This window comes from Oryzias latipes, chromosome 12 (assembly GCF_053564925.1).
Source record: "Oryzias latipes strain Hd-rR chromosome 12, Olatipes_Hd-rR_3.1".
Lineage (NCBI taxonomy): Eukaryota > Metazoa > Chordata > Actinopteri > Beloniformes > Adrianichthyidae > Oryzias > Oryzias latipes.
In genome coordinates, this window is record NC_136248.1 from 8,611,223 (window position 1) to 8,634,090 (window position 22,868).

General features: G+C 38.3%; 1 protein-coding gene across 3 annotated transcripts in view; it reads right to left on the reverse strand.

The window, feature by feature from the left end:
• The window catches only part of rxraa (retinoid X receptor, alpha a), a 125,403-nt gene that overhangs the window by 29,124 nt on the left and 73,411 nt on the right, over positions 1 to 22,868 (reverse strand). For all 3 annotated transcript variants that reach the window (XM_011481990.4, XM_020707820.3, XM_011481988.4), the window contains one exon: positions 14,808 to 15,043. In XM_011481990.4, coding sequence (XP_011480292.1) covers positions 14,808 to 15,043 — 236 coding nt within the window. The remainder of the gene's footprint in view (positions 1 to 14,807; positions 15,044 to 22,868) is intronic.

The window sequence follows — 22,868 nt, forward strand, 5'->3', positions numbered from 1 at the left end:
AGGGTCTGTGGTACATAAAAGGGACCATTGTAAGGGCATCATCACTGCATGTGCACAAAAACACACCATGAGGTCTTACCCCTCTTAAACACCTTGTGTCTAGTCTTTTCCCCTGAAGTTCAGCACTGCCAGATATGTCTCTTTTGCTGGGATTGTCTCTATCAAACCCCTCTGTCTGCCTGATAGAAAAGATTCTGTCTTTCACAGTCTATTTTCAGTAAACCAGCAACTCAATCTCAGCAGCATCCACCCCTCCCCAACCCCCAGCACAGTGGGATGGGCAGGCTGGGGGTCTTTTCTTGTTTTTTTGTTGCCCATGGGGATGGAGGTAAGGTAGTGTTGATGGAGGGGGGTGGGGGGTGGGGTGTTAAAGCAGCTCAAGACAGTTTCTGGAAACAGAAAACACACTCCCTCTCTCTTACAATGCACACGTGACCCCCTCCCAAGAAGGTATGCCAGCTGGTCATCCAGACCAGGAGAAAGTCCAAAAAAGAAGGCTATAGTGAATCATAAAAGATAAATAATCAGTCACAAAGAGAGGTTTCCTGAGCTAAGATTCAGAAACAGACATGTGTTAGAGGTGTTAGGCTACATACACACCGGGCAGAAATGCAGGTTCTTAACCCTTGTGCTATCTTAGATGATGAGTGGCTAGGATAGCTCAAGGGTTAAACATGCATGGTGCCACTGTTGTTCAGACTAGTCATGCAGGGAGGGGCTTCTTCTTCTATTTCTACTGTTTACTAATGCATGTATGCTACAGTTGGACGAGGCTTCATGAGAAATGTTGAAGCGATGTACAGTAAATCTCATGAATCTTGCTTTTTCACAGCTCTATTCCAAAATATGAAATATATAATATATAATATAATTATATTGTATATTATATAATTATAATACAATATAATTCTGGTCAGGCACAAAATGTGATTGTTAATTTCTCCTCCATGATCAATTTTCAAATGGTTGGCACTTCCTTCAATGAAAGGGGACCAAATCTGAGTTCCTGATTGGTCAAAGTTTGACCTGCTTTCAACGTGTGTTCAATAGTTTTGTACATTGAGCCCGAAAACGGACCTAGAAACTTGTGTGATTGCAAGAGTTTTGAATCCAGTACCCCAAAATGCGCATTTACACTTGTTCATATTGACTTTTCATTAGAAGGGGCTGCTTGAACACGTGTTGCCAAGGGCGGTTTGAACGTAGCTTTACACAACAAGCCGTGAAGGACTTTTGATTGCTACTTCCATGTCCGTTTGCTTGTGGGTGTCAGATTCTGCACAAAACTGCTACATGTGATTATACATTCTGTGGCACAGCACGGCTGCTGGAACACTCAAGCTTCTGACTAAAGGTGACAAATTAAAATTTCCTTAAATAGTTTTTGCATCATTAAGAGTTGAAGTTTCAGATTTAGTGCGGGGCAGAACCTGAAATAACTCCTTACAGTTTTGAACTCGCTGTCCAGTGTCACAACAAACGCAGTAAGTTACAAACTTGTTATGGCGAGATGTGATAGTCAGTGCAGGGTGACCTGGGTGTTGTGGTTTCAGACACATTATCTAGCGCAATGAAGCATGTTTTTGCAGACAGTTATGTGTCTCACTCAGCGTCTTGCTGCCTTTGACAAAAAGAGTAGTCTTGAAGTGGAGCAGGTCTTCTAAACTATTAGTATGCTGTGACAGCATGCATGGTGGTGAAACATAGACAGGAGTCGTCCCTCGAGTGAACCAAGGACAAAAAGGAAAGAAGAGCTGAGACAGACGAGGCCCCAGCCTCAGATGGGTTTAGTTCAATTCAGAGCGCAGAGATTTTTTTTTTTATAAAGACACTTCAAAAGGAGACATCAAATCGGAGCTCAACACTCCTGAGCGCCTCATGTGTAACTTTGCTCACTTTCCTCTTAAAGGGCACCTTGTTGAACAGCAAGGGCGTTATCTTTGCTGTATTCTTTTAGCAGAACTCTTTCTTGAGTTTTTTCCATAATACAGCAGCACAGCATGACCAGGAACTGAATGTTCTACTTCACAATCCACAGTCACACTGATCTCAAACCCACTCCACATCTGCAAACTGCTCTGCTTAAAAATGATTAATTTTTCTAGCTTTTTTGCTTCAAGTGTTGAGGCTGAAAACCTCAAAAAACAGAGAAAAAAGACGGAAAATGTGGAAACAAGAGAGAGAGAGATGAATGGCTACCTGATGATGACAGAGATCAGGTCATGATGGAAACTAATGATAACCTTTGGCCCTCTTTCACCTCTGACACGCCACGCTGCCAACTTCCTTCTAAAAGCAAATTTATCTCAGCACTTCTGCAAAACACAAGATGAATGAGTGAGAACTTTCTTCTCATGGCTGTGTTGTGTTTGTGTGTGTGAGTCTTATCTGAACACACATCAACAAAAATAGTGGATCGGCTTTCCTGTAAGGAGGGCTGTTAATGGAGCCTGCTCTTCTGTGGCCTTTAGGGTATTTTAACAGTGAGTTGACCCCTGGGACGAATTTCAATATCAGTTTAAAAGACACCTGTTTAAAAACACATACAACTCCCAAACAAACTATTAAAAGAGGCATGCAATGCCCAGAGTGGTTATTTGTGGATGAGTGTCAAATCTCTAAATAGGTCTTTTATTAAGCAGTAAATTATGCAAGTGGAAGCTACTGTAGCATATGCTGTCTGACCTGGTTTGTAAAAATAAATGAAAATATATTATTTTTGAAATAATAGAAGAAGAAGAAAATATAAATATATATACTATATATATATGTATATATATATATATATATATATATATATACATATATATAAAAAAAATATATATCTAATGAACAAGTAATTATTTATTATCTATTTACAAGCCTTCAGAGATAGTATAAAAATCCTCCTTAAGGACACCTTACTGCTAGGATAGTTTTCAGATTTTAAAATATCGATATGGTGATATATAGCGATTTTTAGTTCCGTGATTTATTCTCGATGCGTCTTCATCAAGTGTCGAACTTTTGTTTACATCTGAAGAGCCTGTAAAACGTTAGGGTAGATAGGGGGTACTCGTTGCGAGAAGAAGAATACACATTCAAATGGCGGATGGGAAAAACAAGGACAATAGGGAGAGCAGCAAGTATGTATGTACATGTGTATATATATATATATATATATATATATATATATATATATATATATATATATATATATATATATATATATATATATATATAAATAGTATATATATATGTATATATATATGTATATATAAATAGAGAGAGAGAGAGATAATTAAACTTAACTTAAATGAGTATTTCCCTATGCAGATCGTGAATCAGAAGCAGACAAAAAAATGCTGTTAGATAAAGCTTGTAGTGGTAAAGTAGAAGCTACTATGGCAAGCCATAAGCTACCTGCTCTGCCCAATTTTGATGCATCCACATATAGACAAATAGATTGATGTACGTCCTTGTTTTCCTCGTCTGAGCTGGCATTTAGCACAAAACAGTTCATCTGGATATCTCTATAATATTCTTCGCCAAATCTGTGATTCCGGTAAGGTTAGACTGGGGGTAATGAGGGGCTGGTGGAAGAGCATGTCAACAGATGGATGATTGGAATTGGGCGGGCTTGCCGCGTGCCAACAGTCCCATAATTTAGAGGCCAATTTCTAAAAGAACTCCTGCCGCTCTGCAGAAACTGTGTCCTAGAATTTGACACGTTTTTGGCTTAAAAAAAATCCCAATTATTAATTTACAACAAATGAAAATATTATTGGGACTTATTGGGAGAATTGTAAGTAAGGATATTTTTAGCAGTTTAAAATGAATAACAAATATTTCCTAATTTTAATTATTTGCTTACTTGCTTTTTAATGTATATAATTTCTGTAATAATTTCCCTCAAAAGGGATTTTTTTTTACTGTAACAACATATTTTTTGTTTTAATAGTAATGTGATCTAAAAATAGATTACAACAACAAATAAAAAGAAGCTAAATTCCCCTTACTAACAGATTTACAACTTGGCCCCACTTCATGTGTTTTACTGGCTTATAAAATGAACATGTAATTATTTATTATCTATTTACAAAGCCTTCAGAGGTAGTATAAAAATCCTCCTTAAGTACACCTCACTGTTAGGATAGTTTTGTGATTATTGTCACTCTACTCTCGTAAAACAGCCTCTCTGGTCCCTCACTGTGGACATAGTTTGGCAGAAGCAGACATTATTCCAGACAGCTCCGAGGTTTACAACTCTCACCTCATGCTGAGCCACAACAGATAAAATGAATCTAGCACTGCCGGCACTCTGTGTGTGCGTGTGCGTGCTTGTGCGTGTGAGAATATATTTTGACACAAACTTCTGTTGCACAGAAAAAAAAGGAAAAAGAATGTTAAGTATATCAATGGCATGACAGCAGTGAGCCTTGCAGTGGCGAGGTGGGAATACATAGAGAGACTTTCAGCTGTTGTCTCACCTCAGCCCGGCTGTTTCTGGGCAGGTGTTTGTTTTAGGAGAATTTAGCATTTAGGGAATGAATATAATGCTCACCTCCATGGTATGCGTATATACATATCCGCGTATGTCTGCCCTTGTGAACAAACAGGCAGCACTCATACACAAGTGTGACTAGTCCATTTTGGCTGTGTGTTCCTGTGAATGAGGACTTGGTGTGATTTTACTGAAAACAGCCCTGCTCCTGTGGACACTTTACTGAAAAATACTGGCAAAGCAACTTTTTACAACAACTCTGGATCGTAACCATTCGCTCTTGTTTTTATGACTATATGCAAAGAAGAAATATTTTATGAGAGTTGATTCACTTAGTGTTTATAAAACTTTTAAGCATTTGTTTTTCATCTGAAGAGCCTCCCCAAGTCAAAGAGTTTAAAAAGTTTGACTTTGACTTTTAGCCTCCCGCTTTTCTTATTCCATGTGTATACAGTGTCCCTCGTCTATCGCAGGGGATATGTTTCATTTTTCCATTACATTTTCACACTTTTTTCTCTTGCTTAAACTCTCAAAGTTCTTTAAACTTTCATCAAAAAATAAGTCCAGCACTATAGAATGAATACAAAGATCTGGTCGCGATGAAAGATTGATGTAGATTTGGAGAACTACATGTATCTGTACAGGAGACACGGCACATATAAGAGACTGATTGACAAGGTCTACTGCCAATCAGAACACACTATGCTGTAAAAAAAAGAAAGGATGCAAAATTAAAAAAGAAAAAAATCCACGAAACAGTGAGAAAGTGACTGCCATGTAGCGAGGGAACACTGTATCTCTATATATGGTACTTGTGATGTATTTTTTTCCCATCTCCGATTTTGTGTGTTGACATTTTCACTCTGGAGCTATTTTTATTTGTGAAAATAAACAACCTAAAACTTTAAGCAAGTTGACATGTCATCCTTTTTTTAATCATTCAGTTGCAAAACCACCAGTTTATGAAGCTTTATCGCAATTTTAATAAGAAAAATCTTATTAATCTTCCTCAACCCATATACACTGTGTTGTAACATCCCTCTATATGCCATTATCAATTACGCCATCACTTTGTGGCTTAATGCGAATATGCACTGAAATGGCCAAATATCTTAACAGCCTCTTTCTTTTCAGTCAGTCACAATCATATTTTTGCCTTAAAACACATGAATGGTTTTCTCTCTCTGCATTCTAGGCGGTTCGCTGTCCCTTCTCCACCCTGTTCCCCACCTAAAGCAATGCTTTCGAATTGTCTGGCATCCAAACAACATCAGTCTCAAGGCTCTGGGGTTTATCCATATATGGTCCAAGTTCTTCCCAAGCATGTGTGCATCATCAGCCCAGAACCTAATCCCCAAAGATTATGGACTCATTTTATGTAAATTCTTCTGAAACGAAAAAAATGGATCTTACTCTCATTCCTAACATCTCTCCTTATTTTTATTGTTTACCATCACATTTAGGGGGCTGATCTTGCATGATTGGTTCTGGGCTCATGTTAATTTTCTGACTTACCATATAAATTGAAAATCGGAATCAACAAACTCGGGTGCGAGTCAAAACCTGCCAGTGCGACTGCGCCCCAAGATGTATTGTGTGAAACTAAGCTAATCGCACCTATCATTGGTTAGCCATCAGTCGCCATAAGTAATAACCCCTCATTTACTTCCACTTTATTGACAGATGTACTGTCTTTACAAACAGCCAACAATCCATTTAAAACTAAGAAACAAAAGAAGGACAGTAAGACATTTAATCATCAAAAGTCAGTAATATGCCACGGCGTGCACGTCTTTCCACAGAAGGTACCGGATTGCAGTCTTACAGTAAGATCACACCAACAGATGGAATTAAAGCCCTAAAGGGATTATTTAAAGCTTTAAAATAAAAGTGTGCCACAGAAGCATTTAAATCACAATGTCTACAGCCTGGATTAACAGACTGCTTCATGAAACTTAAACCTAACTTTACTGTTTCTATCACTAATAGCTGCCATTTACTATATTGCTCATCTTTGAGTAGTTATTCACCAACAGGCCTTGGCATTATTCCACCTACATACTGCAGTGTCAGCTTTCAAAGGATGGCATGTGGTATGTTAAGACAAATACAGACAAGTCAAATAAAAGCAAATAAAAAAAGAAAACTGCCTGTGCTGACATTAGGTAATTCTAAAACAACTATACCTCAACAATTCTTCATTTGTCCATCTCCTTTCATGGTTTTCAGACTTTTTAAAACCTTCTGAATATGTTTCAAGGGCAAAAAAAATCTGTGATTCGGTTTTTAATTGGAACATAGAGACAGCAGCGACATTAGAGAGCTTTAACGGTTCCACTGGGAATCTGTGTGCAGCTCCTTTGTGTGGCCATGTAGCACTCACGTCATGCAGTGACTTTGACGAGGTCCATCAAAGCCTGCAGTTATAGAATGGGCTTTTATTCCTCCGGCTATGGGAACGGGTTCAAGTCAGTCTGCCTCATTTTCCTCTGGAGTATTTAGTGTTTTGGTCTCATAGCGACTCTTGCCTGAACACGGCGTACTCAAGACTGGAACATGACATCACTGACGCCGCTCATTTATAACTTATAAAGTGCATGTTCCACTTCTTGTGAAACATTTTCACCTTTTTCACATCACTGTTTTTTTCTTAATTTGACTCTCGAAACACGACAGCTTTGTATTTCTAAATCACCCCAAAGACACTGAAGTCCTGTTTGCTAGTTTGGTATCCTCTGTAAGTTTCAAATGGGAGAGTGTGTGAAGCCAAAGGGGTATAAGCAGAGCCACAAAATGCGAAGTTGGAGTCTGCTGTGTTTTCTTAATAAAAAAGTATTTTTTTCTGGAAAAGACAACAGTCAGACAAGTCCTACTATTGTCACTGCAAGTGAGAAATGCTTTCCAACTGTTGCATATAATTTTTTCCAGCTGCTTGAAGAGTTGTTGTGTCTGCGAACAAGAGATGGTCCCCAAAGTTTAGCACCAAAGAACTCAAAAGAACTGACATCTTTGATCATGACGTGAAGGATTGTGGCCTGGCAAAGCTCCTCATCCACATTCCAAAAAAAAATGTGTCCTGCAAGCTCACCTTCATATTCCTTAAACAAGAGACAACATGTCTTATAAGAGCAAAGTCTATAAACAAAAGACAAGGTGGGTGTTTTGAAGCACCTCTCAGCCTTTCGTCAAAATATTTTTAATGTGTTTTTAGACGATGTGTCACCCCCAGACGAAGATTCCTTACTGATGTGTGCCAAACCAAAGAGGTAATCAGTCGGAAAAGATGTGAGATTTCACATACTTTCTCACTGAAAAAAGAAAAAAAAAAGAATAAAAAAAACCCACAGCATGTCAGTGTGTCTGGAAGCTTGGTTTAGGGAGTGAGGAAGAAGAACTGCTACTAAGAGATGTAGGAACTGGCTGACGATAAAGGACTCTCCTTACATGTGGTTTGGTTTTTTAAGGATGCAGGATTCCTGTAAGAACTGAACTTTTGATAATCCTGTTCCTGGCTTTTGTTGGTATGTCTGGTACAACTTTTATGTGAAGGGCGATTAAGTTTAGCTGTTTTTCATTATTACATTTTTTTATTTTATAGAAAAAATGTGCTTTTAACGTGAACTCATTTTTCAAAACCAGTTCCGCCAAACAAGGTCTTCTTGAGGACAATAACAATAACAAGTAAAAGAGGGAATGAATGAATCCAATATGCAAGTATATTTTTTATAGATGACACACTGCCACATGTGCCTATTAAAATGTCAAATTTAAGACTCTCCCTGTGTGATGTGTCTGCAGTTCCTATAGGCAGGGTCATGCATTTAGTGCTGGGCGGTGAAATACAGAGATGCCTACATTGTGACCTGGTTCCAGTTAAGTGCTCTAGAAAAAGCAAGCCAGCTAAGTGTGAAAAGTAAGTGACCTGGATCAGTTGACTCAATTTGCGTCTTAGAAAACTTTCCACGCCTCGCAACCACAGGGCAGTGCCACCATTTCTAACCTCTGCACTGTGATGGCACACCAAACTGTAGTTTCTCTCCCTGGAAAAGTAACAAAAGCTCTGTTCTCAGTTTCAGATGCATTAACAGCTAGCCACGCATGTGAAAACCTATAAGACTGTGAGAAAAAAATTTTCATCTATCTTGATGCATGGGAAAACTGAAAAAGTTATTTTTTTCTGTAGATTTATCATTTTAAGTACGTTTTGCATTTAATATAAATCTTAAGTCACAAGGTTGATCTGCTCCTGTCATGAACACAAGTATGACCATGATGACACATTAAGTACATGGATTGTGAAAAACCCTTAGCCATAAGCAGTATACCTGAAATGTATTATACTAGGTATACTTAAGTATAAGTATAGCAAGTGTACAATAGATAATGTATGTGAAGTGTACGAAGTTTATTGACTGAAAACTTCTTCAGAATAAATTGGAACATTTTAGGTTTACATTAAATAGATAGTATATAAAAACAAACTTCAAGCATACTGCTTCACTTTTAGTATAGACTTGTGTATATTTGCAGTATACTTAAAGAGATTACCTTTTGCTAAGGGCAGTTTTGTCCTTCAAAAGTTTTTTCCCCTATTTATTTCTTAAAATAAATGCAGCTCCAAAATGTTTATTTGAAAAAGTGATAATGAAAGAGAAAATTATAAGTTTTCTAAAAGATTCTGCAGCTAACTATGATACACATGAACTCACACATGTAAAAGCTTTAAATATCATTGTGAAGCTGTACTTTTAGAAGAAACAATCAATAAAATCTCCATTTATATAGATATTGGAAAGATTTTAAATCGGAGGAAAGCTTATGGAAAAGTTTACTTTTGTTTCGTTTAAGAGTCAATCCTTGAAAGATGAGGTATAATGAAAGTTTAAAAAAAAACTTTTTTGAAGAATAGGTTTTCTATCAAATGTTCTGAAGTTCCAGAAATCCTTCACATCTTTTAAATCCAGCCTAAGCTGGCACTTACTTAACAAGCATCCATAAAAAGGGTGTAACTGTTGTGAAACTGAAACTACAACCGCAACAACAGCAAACCGTGTCAGTCTGACCTCAGAGCCCTGCTGGTGCTGCCACCCTCACCTTCCAATCATTTCAGTGGATATTTGCAAACTTCTGCCGTTCTTAAATAGAGATGTGTGATATGCCATGAAAGGAAAACGATTTTTATAATAATAATAATCTTAATTACTTGCTACTTTAAAATTACCCTAACCTAACCATTTGTTGTAAAAAACATACTACATTTTCTTTGTTGAGGTCTTCTTTTAAGAAAACTACAACATATTTTTTGATCATTGTCATGACAGCCATAATACATCCATTATTTATTTGAATGATCCCTCTGTAGAGGGAATTCAGGCTAATCAACCATCTCCAACCTGCATACAAAGTAGCTGTGGGAAATGAAAGGCAGCTCTAGCAGAAGTGAGAGAACGGTCAAATAATGAAAAATAACAAAAGTGACTGATGGTGAGAAGGACGACCGCTTTCTAGGAATAAAAGACTTCGTCTGCTTTCTCAAAGTTCCCCTAATCCTCTTTTAACTCCATTACATGAGGGACACTTTGGTTAAGAAGGTGCAGATAAGCTTAACAACAGCGTGGAGAGCCCATCCCCAAATGCTGCTGCATTGTCGGTCTACTTACAACACAATTATCAATAAACACAAAAAGGCCAGCAAAGGCACTTTGTGCTGGAAATAATTTTAATTTCAGATATGACTCCAGACAGAAACTGGGCCAACGCAAGCTTTGATGTCTTAATTGTGAGAGTGTGTGTTTTTATTCCACAGAAACTCAGCATTTCTGATGGAACTCCAAGAGAAATGGAGGGAACGAAAAAAAAAAGAAACAATGACAAGAAATAAAAACAAGAAAGGACAAAAATTGAGATTGAAGACAGCTTTAGAGAATGAAACTTAGGAAAGAGAAGAGAAGAATGCAAGATGTGAGGCAAGCGAGTGACAAGCATGCCTCAGATTTAGAATGAAGAGTGACAGAGCTGAAGCTCCATAGAATCCAAGTTGAATAGAGCTTGATTGTCTGAGCAGTAGGGTCACAGGAAGACCAATGCGTGCTGGAGCCCAGCTTAGGACAATTATATGTGTGCACACACAGTAGTATTAAAATCACACAAGCCACTGTATTGAGCACTTCTGAGACATTAGAGTGCTGTTTGAGTACATAGTACACCATTGGGTGTTTGATTTGAATAGCAGCTGCATGTTTCTGCTATTAAAGATTTACCAAGAGGACCTGGTTGCAGTAAACAACATGGCGCCCTGACATGAACTGGAAGTCCCCCCCCCTCCCCATTTCGAATTGAAAATACTCTTTTTTTGGTCCAAAAACACTAGGGTTAACCAGCAACCCTAGGAGCTAATGTTTTTTTCCAGCTTTAACACCGGAGATGCCTCTGTCAAAGCCTACTATGCTCTGATCGTAACTCCTTACGCAATCAACGTGAATCAGCTGATCGGCATAGAAAAGCAGTTTTAAGCTGATAAGGAACACTTTAAAGCAGCTTTTCACCGATATGCATATAAAGAGTTACATACCGGCGCAACAGAAATGCTGATTCCTGTGTTGTTTTATACGACATAGTTTCAGCAGAGTGGCAGTAGTTCATCAGAAATTTGCCTCTGAGTTGTGAGTGGGACCGTTTAGTAAGCCTGCGCTGATATCCCATCATGCCTTTGTTTATACTCTCTCCCACTAGCTTACAGCCCCTCACAACCCCTAGCTAACTTTAGCGGTGCAACAAAAATGGCGAGCAATAGCAATAAAAGTGCTGTTTTAAACCAGATGCTAAGACAGACAAGGAACACAAAGACGTACATGAATCTATTTGTTTGCAAGTGGATGCATTAAAATGGAGCGGAGCAGAGAGCATGTGGCCTGCCGAGCAAATTTGTGACATCACAAAAAATACGCTTTTAGTGGGCTTGGATCCCTAGGGCAAGAACAGCGAACCCGACAGAGGGCACCGTGGCAGGACGGCTGGGTCTGACAGGGTGTCGCTGTCTCACTTTCAATGGAGGAGGCACGCTGGCAGAGTTTGTTGTAGACTTCTTCTCCAACTAAGCTTTAATTAGGTTTTTGCTTGGATTTGTGTTGAATCATCAGTGATTTAAGCATCACAGTGTTCGCTGTTGGATGTCTCACAGCTTTTTGAACAGCACTAAAGTGCAGGTCTGTAGCAACAACTGTTCACATGAAGGCGCAGTGATGACCTCCAAACAAGAGGCATTTCTGTGGTGACAGAAAAAATACTAAAACCTTAAATTTAGACTGTTTTTAACATTAATCTCTTTGCCAGAAACAAACATTTATTTTAAGGCATTAGCTGATGTGACAGCAGAGCAGAAAGTGAAGCCTCTGAACTTAAGTGAATCAAGTCTTCTGTCAAAACAAAAAGTAACCTAAAGAAACTTCTGCAGATCTTTCCATAGATGTGCACCTTCACATAGACATAATCTTATTGACATTTAATAAAAAGAAACATTAGGAAAACTGACCACACCTGCAAAAACCTCAGAAGAATATTCCCTATATGCACAAGTCAGATACGTCAAGGATGGGAGCATAAAGTGAAGACAGAAAGAAGGTACTATAAGGCAGAAAGATACATATGTGTTTAAGAATAAAAACAATTCAATGCTCTCCAGAAAAATGCATTGTATAGATTGCAACTGTTCATAGCTTTAAAATGTATCAGTCAAAACCAACAGAATTTTCTATTTGAGGACTATACCATAAATACTGTCCCAAATCTCATTTTACGGGGATTTTTGCTTCAGTTGACTTGGCAGAGAAAGAAATGAGAACAATATGCTAATGTTGAATGTAAGCAGCTTTCACCCAGTGGTGATAAAAAAAAAGATGTTCATTGAATCACAGTCATTGCATGGCAGAAATATTGTTATGAAGGACGGTAAACTGCATTGTTTTTCTTTACCGTTTATACAATTTTTCCTCTGTTATTACCTCATAAGAAAGGACAGAGGAATAACAAAAGTGTAATGTTATTACTGCATTCTAATCCACAACAGCAGCAAAAAGACTGTTGTAGTTTCTGCACTATAGGGCACACCGGATTGCAAAACATGGTCACGTATAGGGCGCACCATACTATAAGGCACATTAAACAAGACAAAAGAGTCAGAGATAAAGCCACATGTCAGTCAGATTTTTTTAACTTTTTACGGTAACTCTAGAACTTGTTTGTAACACGCTACAAGTTAGCCATGTTAGACACGTAAGTATGAAGGTAAGAATGTGTCTAAATTGACGAGTTTGTAGATTTGATGTGAAGACTTGTAAAATAGAATGTGAAAACTTGTGCACCAAAAATCTGCATCAGTGTGTAAAACTCTTCTGCTGTGAACTGACAAATTCCCATTTGCATGTGAAGCAAAGATTGTGTCAGAAAAATTACTTTGTTAGCTTCAGTATCTTTATTAAGCATTTCTGAGCAAATATGATCCATATTTAAATGTTAAAGAATTCTTAAAAATAAACAAAGGGAATTGATGACATAACCTTTGTTGTATTAGAAAGTTTGGTTACATTAGCTTTAGCTTCTTTAGAACTATTGAGCACCTTCATTATGAATCATATCTCATAAAATGTGAAAAAAAATATTAAAGATGGAATTTCTCACAAAATATTGATTGCAGCATGAATATGCTGACAAGTCTTCATTAACAGCTCATATAACTGTAGACATTTATTCATTTTTGAGAGATTGATTTTTACAGAATGATGTTTTCACAGAGGCTGCACTTTGTAGACGGTCCCTTGGCAGCCGTCGATCTGCTGCAGTGTCTGCATGTACAGCTCGAGTTCCCATTAAAAAGCAGGCAAAAACGATATTTTTTTCTTTTGAAATGCATTTTTAGTTCACTCTCTGTGTTAATACAAAAGGATTGAGATACTTGCTGACACATTTGAATGTTTATCAGAAGAGTAACTGAAGCAGGATGGCCGAATCTGTGAAGCTCTTTCTAACTTTACCAAGTTCTCCGAGTCCTGTACTCTGATTGGTTGACTCCCCCCCTCCTATAACCCTCCCTCCCCCCTAGTTCCATTATCGGACACTGATCAGTGTTTACAAAAGTTTCTCGCAAGGAATGTGTCAGAAGTCAGAGCGCAGATGTAGCGCACTTGGGATTTGCGCCAGCAGATTCGAGCACACGCAGAAGCACATTTGAGCAGTTGTAATGACAGATTTGACGTTGCAACTCAAAATGAACACATGCAAATGGGAATTTGTCAGTTCACAGCAGAAGATTTTTACACACAGATGCAGATTTTTGGTGCACACGTTTTCACATATTTTACAAGTTCTCACATCAAATCTACAAGCTCGTCCACTTAGGCACATTTTAACCTTAATACGTTAGCCACGTTATAGTGTTCACAGTACTTGCAACTTCCACCCTTTTTGCAACAAGTAAGAAAAACACACTGATATAGCTAAAACAAATGTTACCACGGATACGCTAACTTCCCGCCTTGTTAGTAACACCTAAAAAAAACAGTGTCCAACACTGCTACACATTAGCCCTGTTAGAAACCATTAGTGTATTAACAGTATCTGTAACCCACAACCTTGTTGTGTAAAAAAATGGACCAATAAGGCTATAAAAAATGTTAGTTTGACTAAGTTAACTTCCAACCTTGTTTGCAACACAAAAACACAAAAACAAAGCATGACATGCTACACATTAGTCGTATTCACAAAACCACTCAAACTTGTTTGGAAGTCCTAAAAAACCAGATAGACGTTTTGAGAAAAATTGTGAGATTTTGAGATCAGACAGAGTCTCGTGTATCTTTCAAAACTGCTTTGACATCAATAAGCACGGCTAGAATTAGTCCATATTTAAGGCGCGTTGTTTTTTTGAAAAAAATAAAAAAACGTGAACCTTATACTCTATTATACTCTAAAATATGGTACATTACTAAGCAGAAAATGAAGAATTAGTCTTTTGGAATACTGGCCATTGCCTTGTAAGATAAGGCTGCATTGTGGTGTGGCTGTTGCCTCACAGACTGGTTCAAATCCCGGCTGGATCTTCTCTATATTGAGTTTTCCCGTTCTCCCCATGCTTGTGTGGGTTTTCTCCGGGGACTCTGGCTTCCTCCCACAGTCCAAACACATGATTTGCAGGCTGGTTGGTGACTCTAAAATGTCCCTTAGGAGTAAGTGTGAGTCTGTGTGCGTGATTGACTGGATCCCATTGTGTATTTTTCTGCAACGTGTGTATGCAAGATGATCATCAGTGTAATTATTGTGCGAACCTCACCTGGGGACTGACGCTAGGACCGTAGCCCATGCCCGGTGAGCTTAGAGAGTGGGGGCCCATGGGGGAGCTAATAACCGAGAAGGGTGATGCCAGGCCATTCATTGGGGAACTCAGGCTGTTGATAGGAGAGTGGAGCGAGCCTGAGGGCCCCATGGCGGTTGGACTAAGCAGAGATGGGTGAATTCCTCGATGAGACGTGGGGGAGCCCAGCAGTGACGAGGACACCTGACCTGAATCTGTTTGGAACAGAAAAGGTAAAACAAAATGAGTTATGTCAGCAGCATACTTGTTGGTGTCTGATATGTCATTTAATGTAAAAGCAGAGTTAACAAATACAAGCATTGCGCTACATTTAAAAGCAATTTGGTTCTTTTTCTATTTGTTTTTCTGGTGGAAAATCATTATATAAAGGAGAAAGAACAAAAAGAGGCTGTTCATAACTGTATCTGATTTTTTTAAAAAGGTTTTTACACCTGAGCTAATTAGTGTTTTTTCCTGACCTCAGTATTTGGCAGGAAGAATCTGTCACATCTGGTAAAGTGTGAAAGCAGGTGTTAAATCTTAGTCCTGCTCAGGAAAACAGAAAATCCAGTAAAAACACTTGCAAATCCAGGAACTCTTCCTGGAAAAACAAGCTAAAGCGAACACTACAGCCAACTGGAGGCAGGCAATGGTTAGAGAGTTGCACTGCTTCGCTCTGAGATTCTGTCCCTCAAACTTCAAAAGTGCTTCCCTCAGGAATTTAGCAGGTCAGCATGTACAATATATCTACTGTATTATGCATGTGCTTGATGAGTGGGGTAGCGAGCCCAGGAGACTAAAAACATGACCTTGCACCACAGCAGAGGAGAAACCTGCACGAGGACTGTAGTAAGAAGCAAAGATACCGCTAAGGTCACGCGTAAAGAGCTTTCTCTTTGTCTCCTAGGCTTTGGTCTCAGCCTTTACCTTGACTTTGTGAGCTATCTTCCCATCAGCTGTCAACGCGGAAGATATGAGACAGACAGGAACGTGAGCAAACATGCACTGAAACACAGACACTTTGGCATGAGGGCTGGGTGTGTGGAGATAACAACTCTCTCCCTCTTTCATCACTCCTGTCCACCCTTTTATTTCCTATTGGTGACTGTGTCCACTCTGTTGTGTGCTCCGACCCTGCTGTCTTCCCCACATATCAAAATGAGGCAACCCCTGGCTCTGCACTTTCACTTTCATGTGGTTTTTACTGATGCATATCAATACCAAGAGGTATTTAGAGAATGTGATCAGGAGAAATTAGATTTTAGAGGATTACGTCTTTTACATAGAAGCAGATTAGGTTCACCATAATCTAGCTGCTGTCAGAAAATACCCTCTTTCTATATCCGGTCTGATTTTGACATCACAACTTTGCTCTCTTGCTCTCTGGTGTGGTGGGATAAACACTTGTTATGTAATTTATGGCAGTGTAGCTTGTCTTTAGCAGTTTCATAAGTAACCAGGTTGCTCTGTTCCCACCAAGCAGAATATTAAAAAAATAAAACTCCTGGGAGACAGCTGTTTTTTATACAAGTGTCCCAGAAATATTGTGTTCCAGCATAGTTATTTCTCATTTCCATGTAGTTCTTTTGCCATAAAATGCCTGATGGATGCACCACAGAACAAATGGATCTTTGTATCACCTCAGTCAAAGCAGCACCAAAGCTGCCAGTTGAGTTAAGCACACAGATGCCCGCACTTTACCATTTGGAAAGTAAACAAGCAGCATTCAACTAAAAAGCCAGCAACAGTCCTGAATTTAAATGTATTAGATCAGTGTTTAATCTTCTGAACCATACCCATTCAGCTTCAAGCCATCTGATTACATTTCCCTTCTTCCCTAAAATGCGCCCTCACACATGGTTCCTAAAAAAAAATTACATAAATTTAAAGCTCTTAGTGTGGCAGCAATTCCCATAACCCTTTGCCAATTGGGTTTTAATTCAGCCAGATAAAGCAAGCTGTGGTATTATGGTTGCCAATCTGCTATTGTAGGTCTCAGCAGGGGTGGGGAGCTTAGCTGAGCAAGGCCCCACCTGGAGGGGGGGGGGGGGGGGGGGGGCAGACTAATAGAAAGTCTGAGAGCTCCGGCAAACGTCCCTTTTTTTCCCTCTTTTATTTATTTCTGAAGTGGCTTTTTGCTTTTTTGGGGTAAAGCAACGACCCGAAGACAATCTTTTCTTTGTTACATGCTGTTTCTCCAGACGATGTAACATCAGAACAAGATTTACAATTGTGAAGATCTGTGTGTGCCTTTCAGTTTTTTTTTCTGCAGAGGTAGAACCAGACTGCAGGTGATTAATAAAAGAGAGAAAAAGACTAAGAGTTACGGATATAAAAAGAGACGAAAAAGTAAACAATTATTATATTGGTACAACAGGAAAAGCAAAACAACAAAAGCAAGAATAGAAAGTTTGATAACCAGAATATGCACTGAATTAAAATGAGAGCCTAATCTCCATTTCTTTATGTTCAATAATGCTTCAATAAACTTGTTTTTTTTTGCACAAACTTTGCAAGAAGTAATAAATAAATACACAATCTTGAGAGAGTAGACACAAGACTTTGTGAAGCTGGGGAGGGATTCAAATTACTCAAGCATCCAGGAATTGAGTGGCAGATGTCTAGTGCCCCAAATAACAATGTTACAAAAAGCTGACTCAGATTTAAAGAAGCAATTGACCTATTATCTACAGATGTCAACTAAATTACTGAATTAAAAAAAAACACAAATAACTACAAATGAGCCAATGAAAGCTCATGTAGGTATTGTTGTAGGAAGTGATTGCAGAAAGGGCCCTTGGACCTCTGTTGTTTAAATGATATTAATTTGTCTTAAGCCTTAAAAAACTGAACATGGCCATTTTTAGAAGGATGAAAATGTGTATGCTTTTCTATCTAAAGAAACATTTTGATTAGTGATAGAACGTTCCAGGAAGAGTTCATAGGTACAACGCCGCTAAGCTGTCAATTGGCAGGTCCAAGGCAGCATAGCTTGCAGCAAGAACTGCTCTGAAAAACTTTGAGCAAGAATCTATCTTTGTTGTTACTTAAAGCCTTAGTCACATGCATTAGTACCGGTGTTGAGTAGGAAGGGTACTGCAGGTTTTTGGCTTTTTCCCTTGAACTGCCCCCTCAAAGGGCGTGACGAAAATGGAACATATGCTTGTCGTACATGTGGCAAGTATATCTCGAAGTATTTGAAATGCTATTGTAAGTTGCACAGTACCTTTATACTGCATTCTAGGTGCGTGTACTGGACCCTTACTGACTGTGCGCGAATGCCGCACATATGTGCGCCAGATACATGAGTGCCCATCAGATTCCTGTAGGATGGCTACACAAATTGATGATCTAATTCCTTATTTCTAACAGTCAGACTGTAATAAAGGAATCTGTGAGGAGCACTACTGGACCCCATGCACAGTCCACAGGATTTGATGGGGGTTGGAAAAAAAATCAGTATGAGTATGACACACCAGTAATTCACCTACTTCACCCTTACTTACTCTTGCATGTTTTAAAAGTGTTCTCTAGACTTGTCGGTCGCAGCGTGCCAACGTGCGGACAATATGAATGCCCTGTACAAGTCTGCCCAATTCTAGCCATATCTAGCCATAAGGCTCAACCTGTGCTATCATCCCACAACACCAGTCTGCACTTCTTCTGTAGCTTAATTAAGCCAAACTTAACCTGATCAGTCTCATTTGCTATTTCTGTTAGCAGGTCAAGCTGCATTTCCATTGAATATAAAATTGCCTAATGGAAACGCCACAGTTTAGAAAAAACTGCCATTAATAGAAAAAAAAGTTGCGTTTGGAGGAGGTGGTTTTTGGGGCGTAATGTAAACTGGCTGCCCTGAGCATTGCACAGCGGCCGCCACAAGAGGTCCCATGGCGTCAAACAGCTCATTAAAAGTTATGTGTGTCATGTGGAATTGTAGGATCCACAGCTTTTCTGTATAATCACCAACAACCATTTCCCCAAATTACTTCATCCGTAGCCACTCCTTCGTGTAAGGACCTTGCCGCTCCATGGCCTTTGATAGATGATGATGAGTGCTAGTGCTGTGGCAGAAATCTGAATTTATCTTGTTGTGTTATCAAACAGGATAAAGGGTCCAACTGCTTACTTGTTACAACATTTATTTTTAAATTATACTGAACAGACTTCTCACATGCTTCTCTGTGTCTGGCTCTTTGACATATACCGTACGTATAGAGACTGTCAATGGTCTCACTGCGCACCACGCACACGGCACTGTTGTGATGTCATCCAAATGTCCCTTGTTGTCCTTACACAGAATCAACTTAAAACAATACTTGTTCTCATCTGTTTCTGAATGACTTATCACGTGAGTTGGTTTGTGTTTATTCACATAATTATCATTTAATGGAAACAGTGTCATTGGGAAATTGTGTTTTTTAAAATTCAAGAATTTCTATAAAGTTTTCGCATGTGTATTAGAAACACAGCTTTTAACACTTGTGCTCAACTTTGCCATCTGATCTGACCAAACTGTTCCTCGTACCAGAATAATGGAATGTTGAAATCTGCTAAGATAGGCAGTACTGTGAAATGTATCAGGTTGTTTCTTTTTCTCTTAAACCTATTTTGTTAAACATCAAAACAGCTGACATATGAATTTAGCCTGCAGCAAATTGGTATCATGCAGAGTTGTGAATTGATATGGTTCACAGCTCTGTAAAGCATTTATTTGTGTTACTTTCTATTAGTGAAATGCATACTAGGTCTGAAAATAAACGAAGGTCAAGAATATGCCACTATTGTGCCAACTATTATTTAAAAATGTTTTTTTCAGGTTTGGTTAAACCTTTACCTAATTAGAGAATTTTTATCACGAAATGTAATTATGTGATTTGCAACTTTAATAAAAAAAAAGTTCCCACACTGTAATTTAAAAAACCCACTCTGATGAAAATCCAGTTTTTGATGTTTTTAACATGTTGTTGTAGCATTTTTCTGACGATGGAGGGCATATAAAAATAATTTAAAAAAATTGCATTTCTCAGTATTTATGCAAATCATAGTGAATCAGAAGCAGATGAAAAAATGCAGTTTGAAAAAACTTGTAGATCTGATGTAGAAGCTATGGGAAGCCACAAGCTCCTTGGTTTGCTCAAATCCGATGCATCCACTGGTAGACAGATAAATCCATGTACGTCTTTTTTTTCTTCTTTCGAGCTGGTTCAGAGCTGTAGGGCTGGATAGCGCCAATATTGCTTTCGCTCTTTTTGTTGCACTGGTAATGTGAGGGATTGTAAGCTATCAGAATAGTGTATTCATTTTGGGAAGGGGGTGGGCTTACTCAGTGTTAAATTTCTAATGAACTTCTGCCGCTCTTTGAAAACTATGTCCTTCAAAACAACACAATTTTTTTGACTTTGGCTAAAAATTGTATAGATAATAATTGTGTAGACCACTGGTAACGGTTTGAAAATAGATCAAAAGATGATCATAGTAGGACTTTAAACTCCCATAAATATCACTGTAGCATTGGCTTTGCTTAAATATTATCTTGGTGGATTTTTTGTGTGTTTTTTTTTTTTTTCCCTTCATGAATGAAATACTGCCGCAAAATACTGGCCTGTTTTAGCTCAATATTCCTGAAACAATCTAAGAGTAAAGCTGTTGTTTGACATCTGATGCACATATGGAACTGATGAAAGCTTACGGCATTTGAGAACAGCCTCTTTCACTGAGAGACTCATTAAGATTATAAAGCACACAAGCCCATGAGTTGATGTTGTCTTCGCCACCTGCAAGGAGTGATGCATTATAAATGGAAAGTGCATCACTATCCCCTCAACAAATGGACAAACTGGAATCAAAAGATAGAATTTTTTTTACCTTCAGCCTGTTAACTCACATAAAATCTCAGACTTTACATCCGGTGGCCATTCTATCATTAAACCTTTTAACAATGATCATAGCCATGATGGAATTGATTTCAATGGGTAGAAACTGCAGGGCTTAGCGTTTTGTGAGAGTTAGAGCCAAAAAAAAGGATGCATACAGATTTAGGTTAATACCAAGCTTCGTCCAATCCCTCATTCTCTAAGACTTTGCTATTTTCATTAAATCGCCACACACACACACACACACACACACCCACACACCACACACATTTACAGAGGAGCTCAACGTAGGTTTGTGCAGAGACAGTGTTGTCTCAGCTGTCTTGTTGGTACAAGCAAGGGCAGATGATAACTTGAAGTATGAGCACGCCAAAAAAATTAAAATAAAATAAAAAACTAAACAAAAAATGCAAATAGATACATAAATTATTAATGCATGTGTGTGTGTATGTTTGCATACATCCATATATGTGGGTCTATATTTATTTATAAGTGCATACCTAAGAGCATATTAGGTAGATGCAATTCTCCAGAGACAAAGAAGCAGATGAAACAGCAACCTGTCAACAATAACAGAGCCACAATTGTAGTTTATTCCCCTATCATTGGTTTAATTCTGAGGTTAGTTTAATTTTTTGCTATTTAAGGACAGTTTTTGTGAGTGTCAAATCAGTTACTTTTGGAAGCACAGGGAGCGGCAGAGCGCAGTCAGGATGAAACAAAAATCATTAGCATTTCTCCAGGTGCATATACAGGATGACGAGAAAAGAGGGCAGAAAAGACACAGGAATAATATATTTATATATACATATATAAGTATAAAAAAAGAGATGTGCCCAAGAGATTCAACATGCTGTGTAAAGAGATTCCATAAGCTCAAAATAACCTATGAGTTGGTAGAACAGCTTCATTTTTCAATTTTTACCTCTGTGTCACCATGACAACAGCAGGCTGATGTTTCAATCTTGCATAAAGCATGAGTGTGTATGTGCACTTTTGTGTGAATTAACAGCAAGAAGTTTATTCATCAGCTTTGGCTTTCCAACACAAAACTGTGCAGAGTCAGCATGCTGTAAAGAACATTTCACACTTTATACATGTTTGGTCCCTTTAGTTGACAAAAAAAACTTAAATACTGGTGTGTTTGTTGTCTTTCAGAAGAGATGAAGAAGATACGTGCAATTGGAAATTGCTGAAGGACAAGGTTTGCTGAAAACATTACAACAGATTACATAAAAGAACCTTCTTTGGGCTTAGGTACTTGAGCTGCAGTTTTAGAAAAACAGGACATTTTCTTGATATTTGACAACAGTCATGGCAATTTTAAAGAAAATAAATGCCAGAGAACTGCAATTACCTATGGTCTTGCACTCAAAATGAACAAAATATTATTAAGAGATAGTGCATTCACAAGCACCTCACTATAATTTTAGCAAACCTATGTGGATACATAGAACATTTTCCAATGATTTTAAGCAGCATTAAAAACTCAGAATTTGTGCTTGTTGCACAAATGAGCGGTTTAGCTCATTTCCTCAAACTGAAAGTTTCATATAGATCCAGTTTTTTCAGTGAAACAGCTTCCACCTCATCACAAGCCCTGCAAAGCACATGCACTGCACAGTCACACACAATCATTAACGACTCCAAAGAATACATTTCACTGAAAAGGTGTGGGCTGAAGCTGTGGGAAATTTCACCTGCAATCCTGTCTACCTGAAGAAAGTTTTTTGATAAAGATGATAATGCTAAAACAAATCTTCACATGTAAAAAACAGTTTTCACTTAAATTTAAACAAAAATTAAACATATATATTTTATATCAAGAACTTAAATGGAATGGAGTTAAATCTTAGGTTTTAGTGAATCAATAATTAATATTTTGAGTGAAGATCAATTCTACTAAGTCTTTGAATTTATTTTTCAGAAAACCTTCCCATTTCCCATAACTGAGCTGTCTGCTTACACTCTCTCCCACTAGCTTACAGCCCCTCACACTCCCAACCCAAAATTAGTCAAGCAGCAACACTGGAGCTATCCAGCCATACAGTTTAGAACCAAATGCCAGCTCAGAAAAGGAAAACAAAGACAGAAATGGATCTATTTGTCTACAAATGGAAATATCAGAATGGAGCAGAGCGAGAAGCTTTTGCCCCGCCCAGTA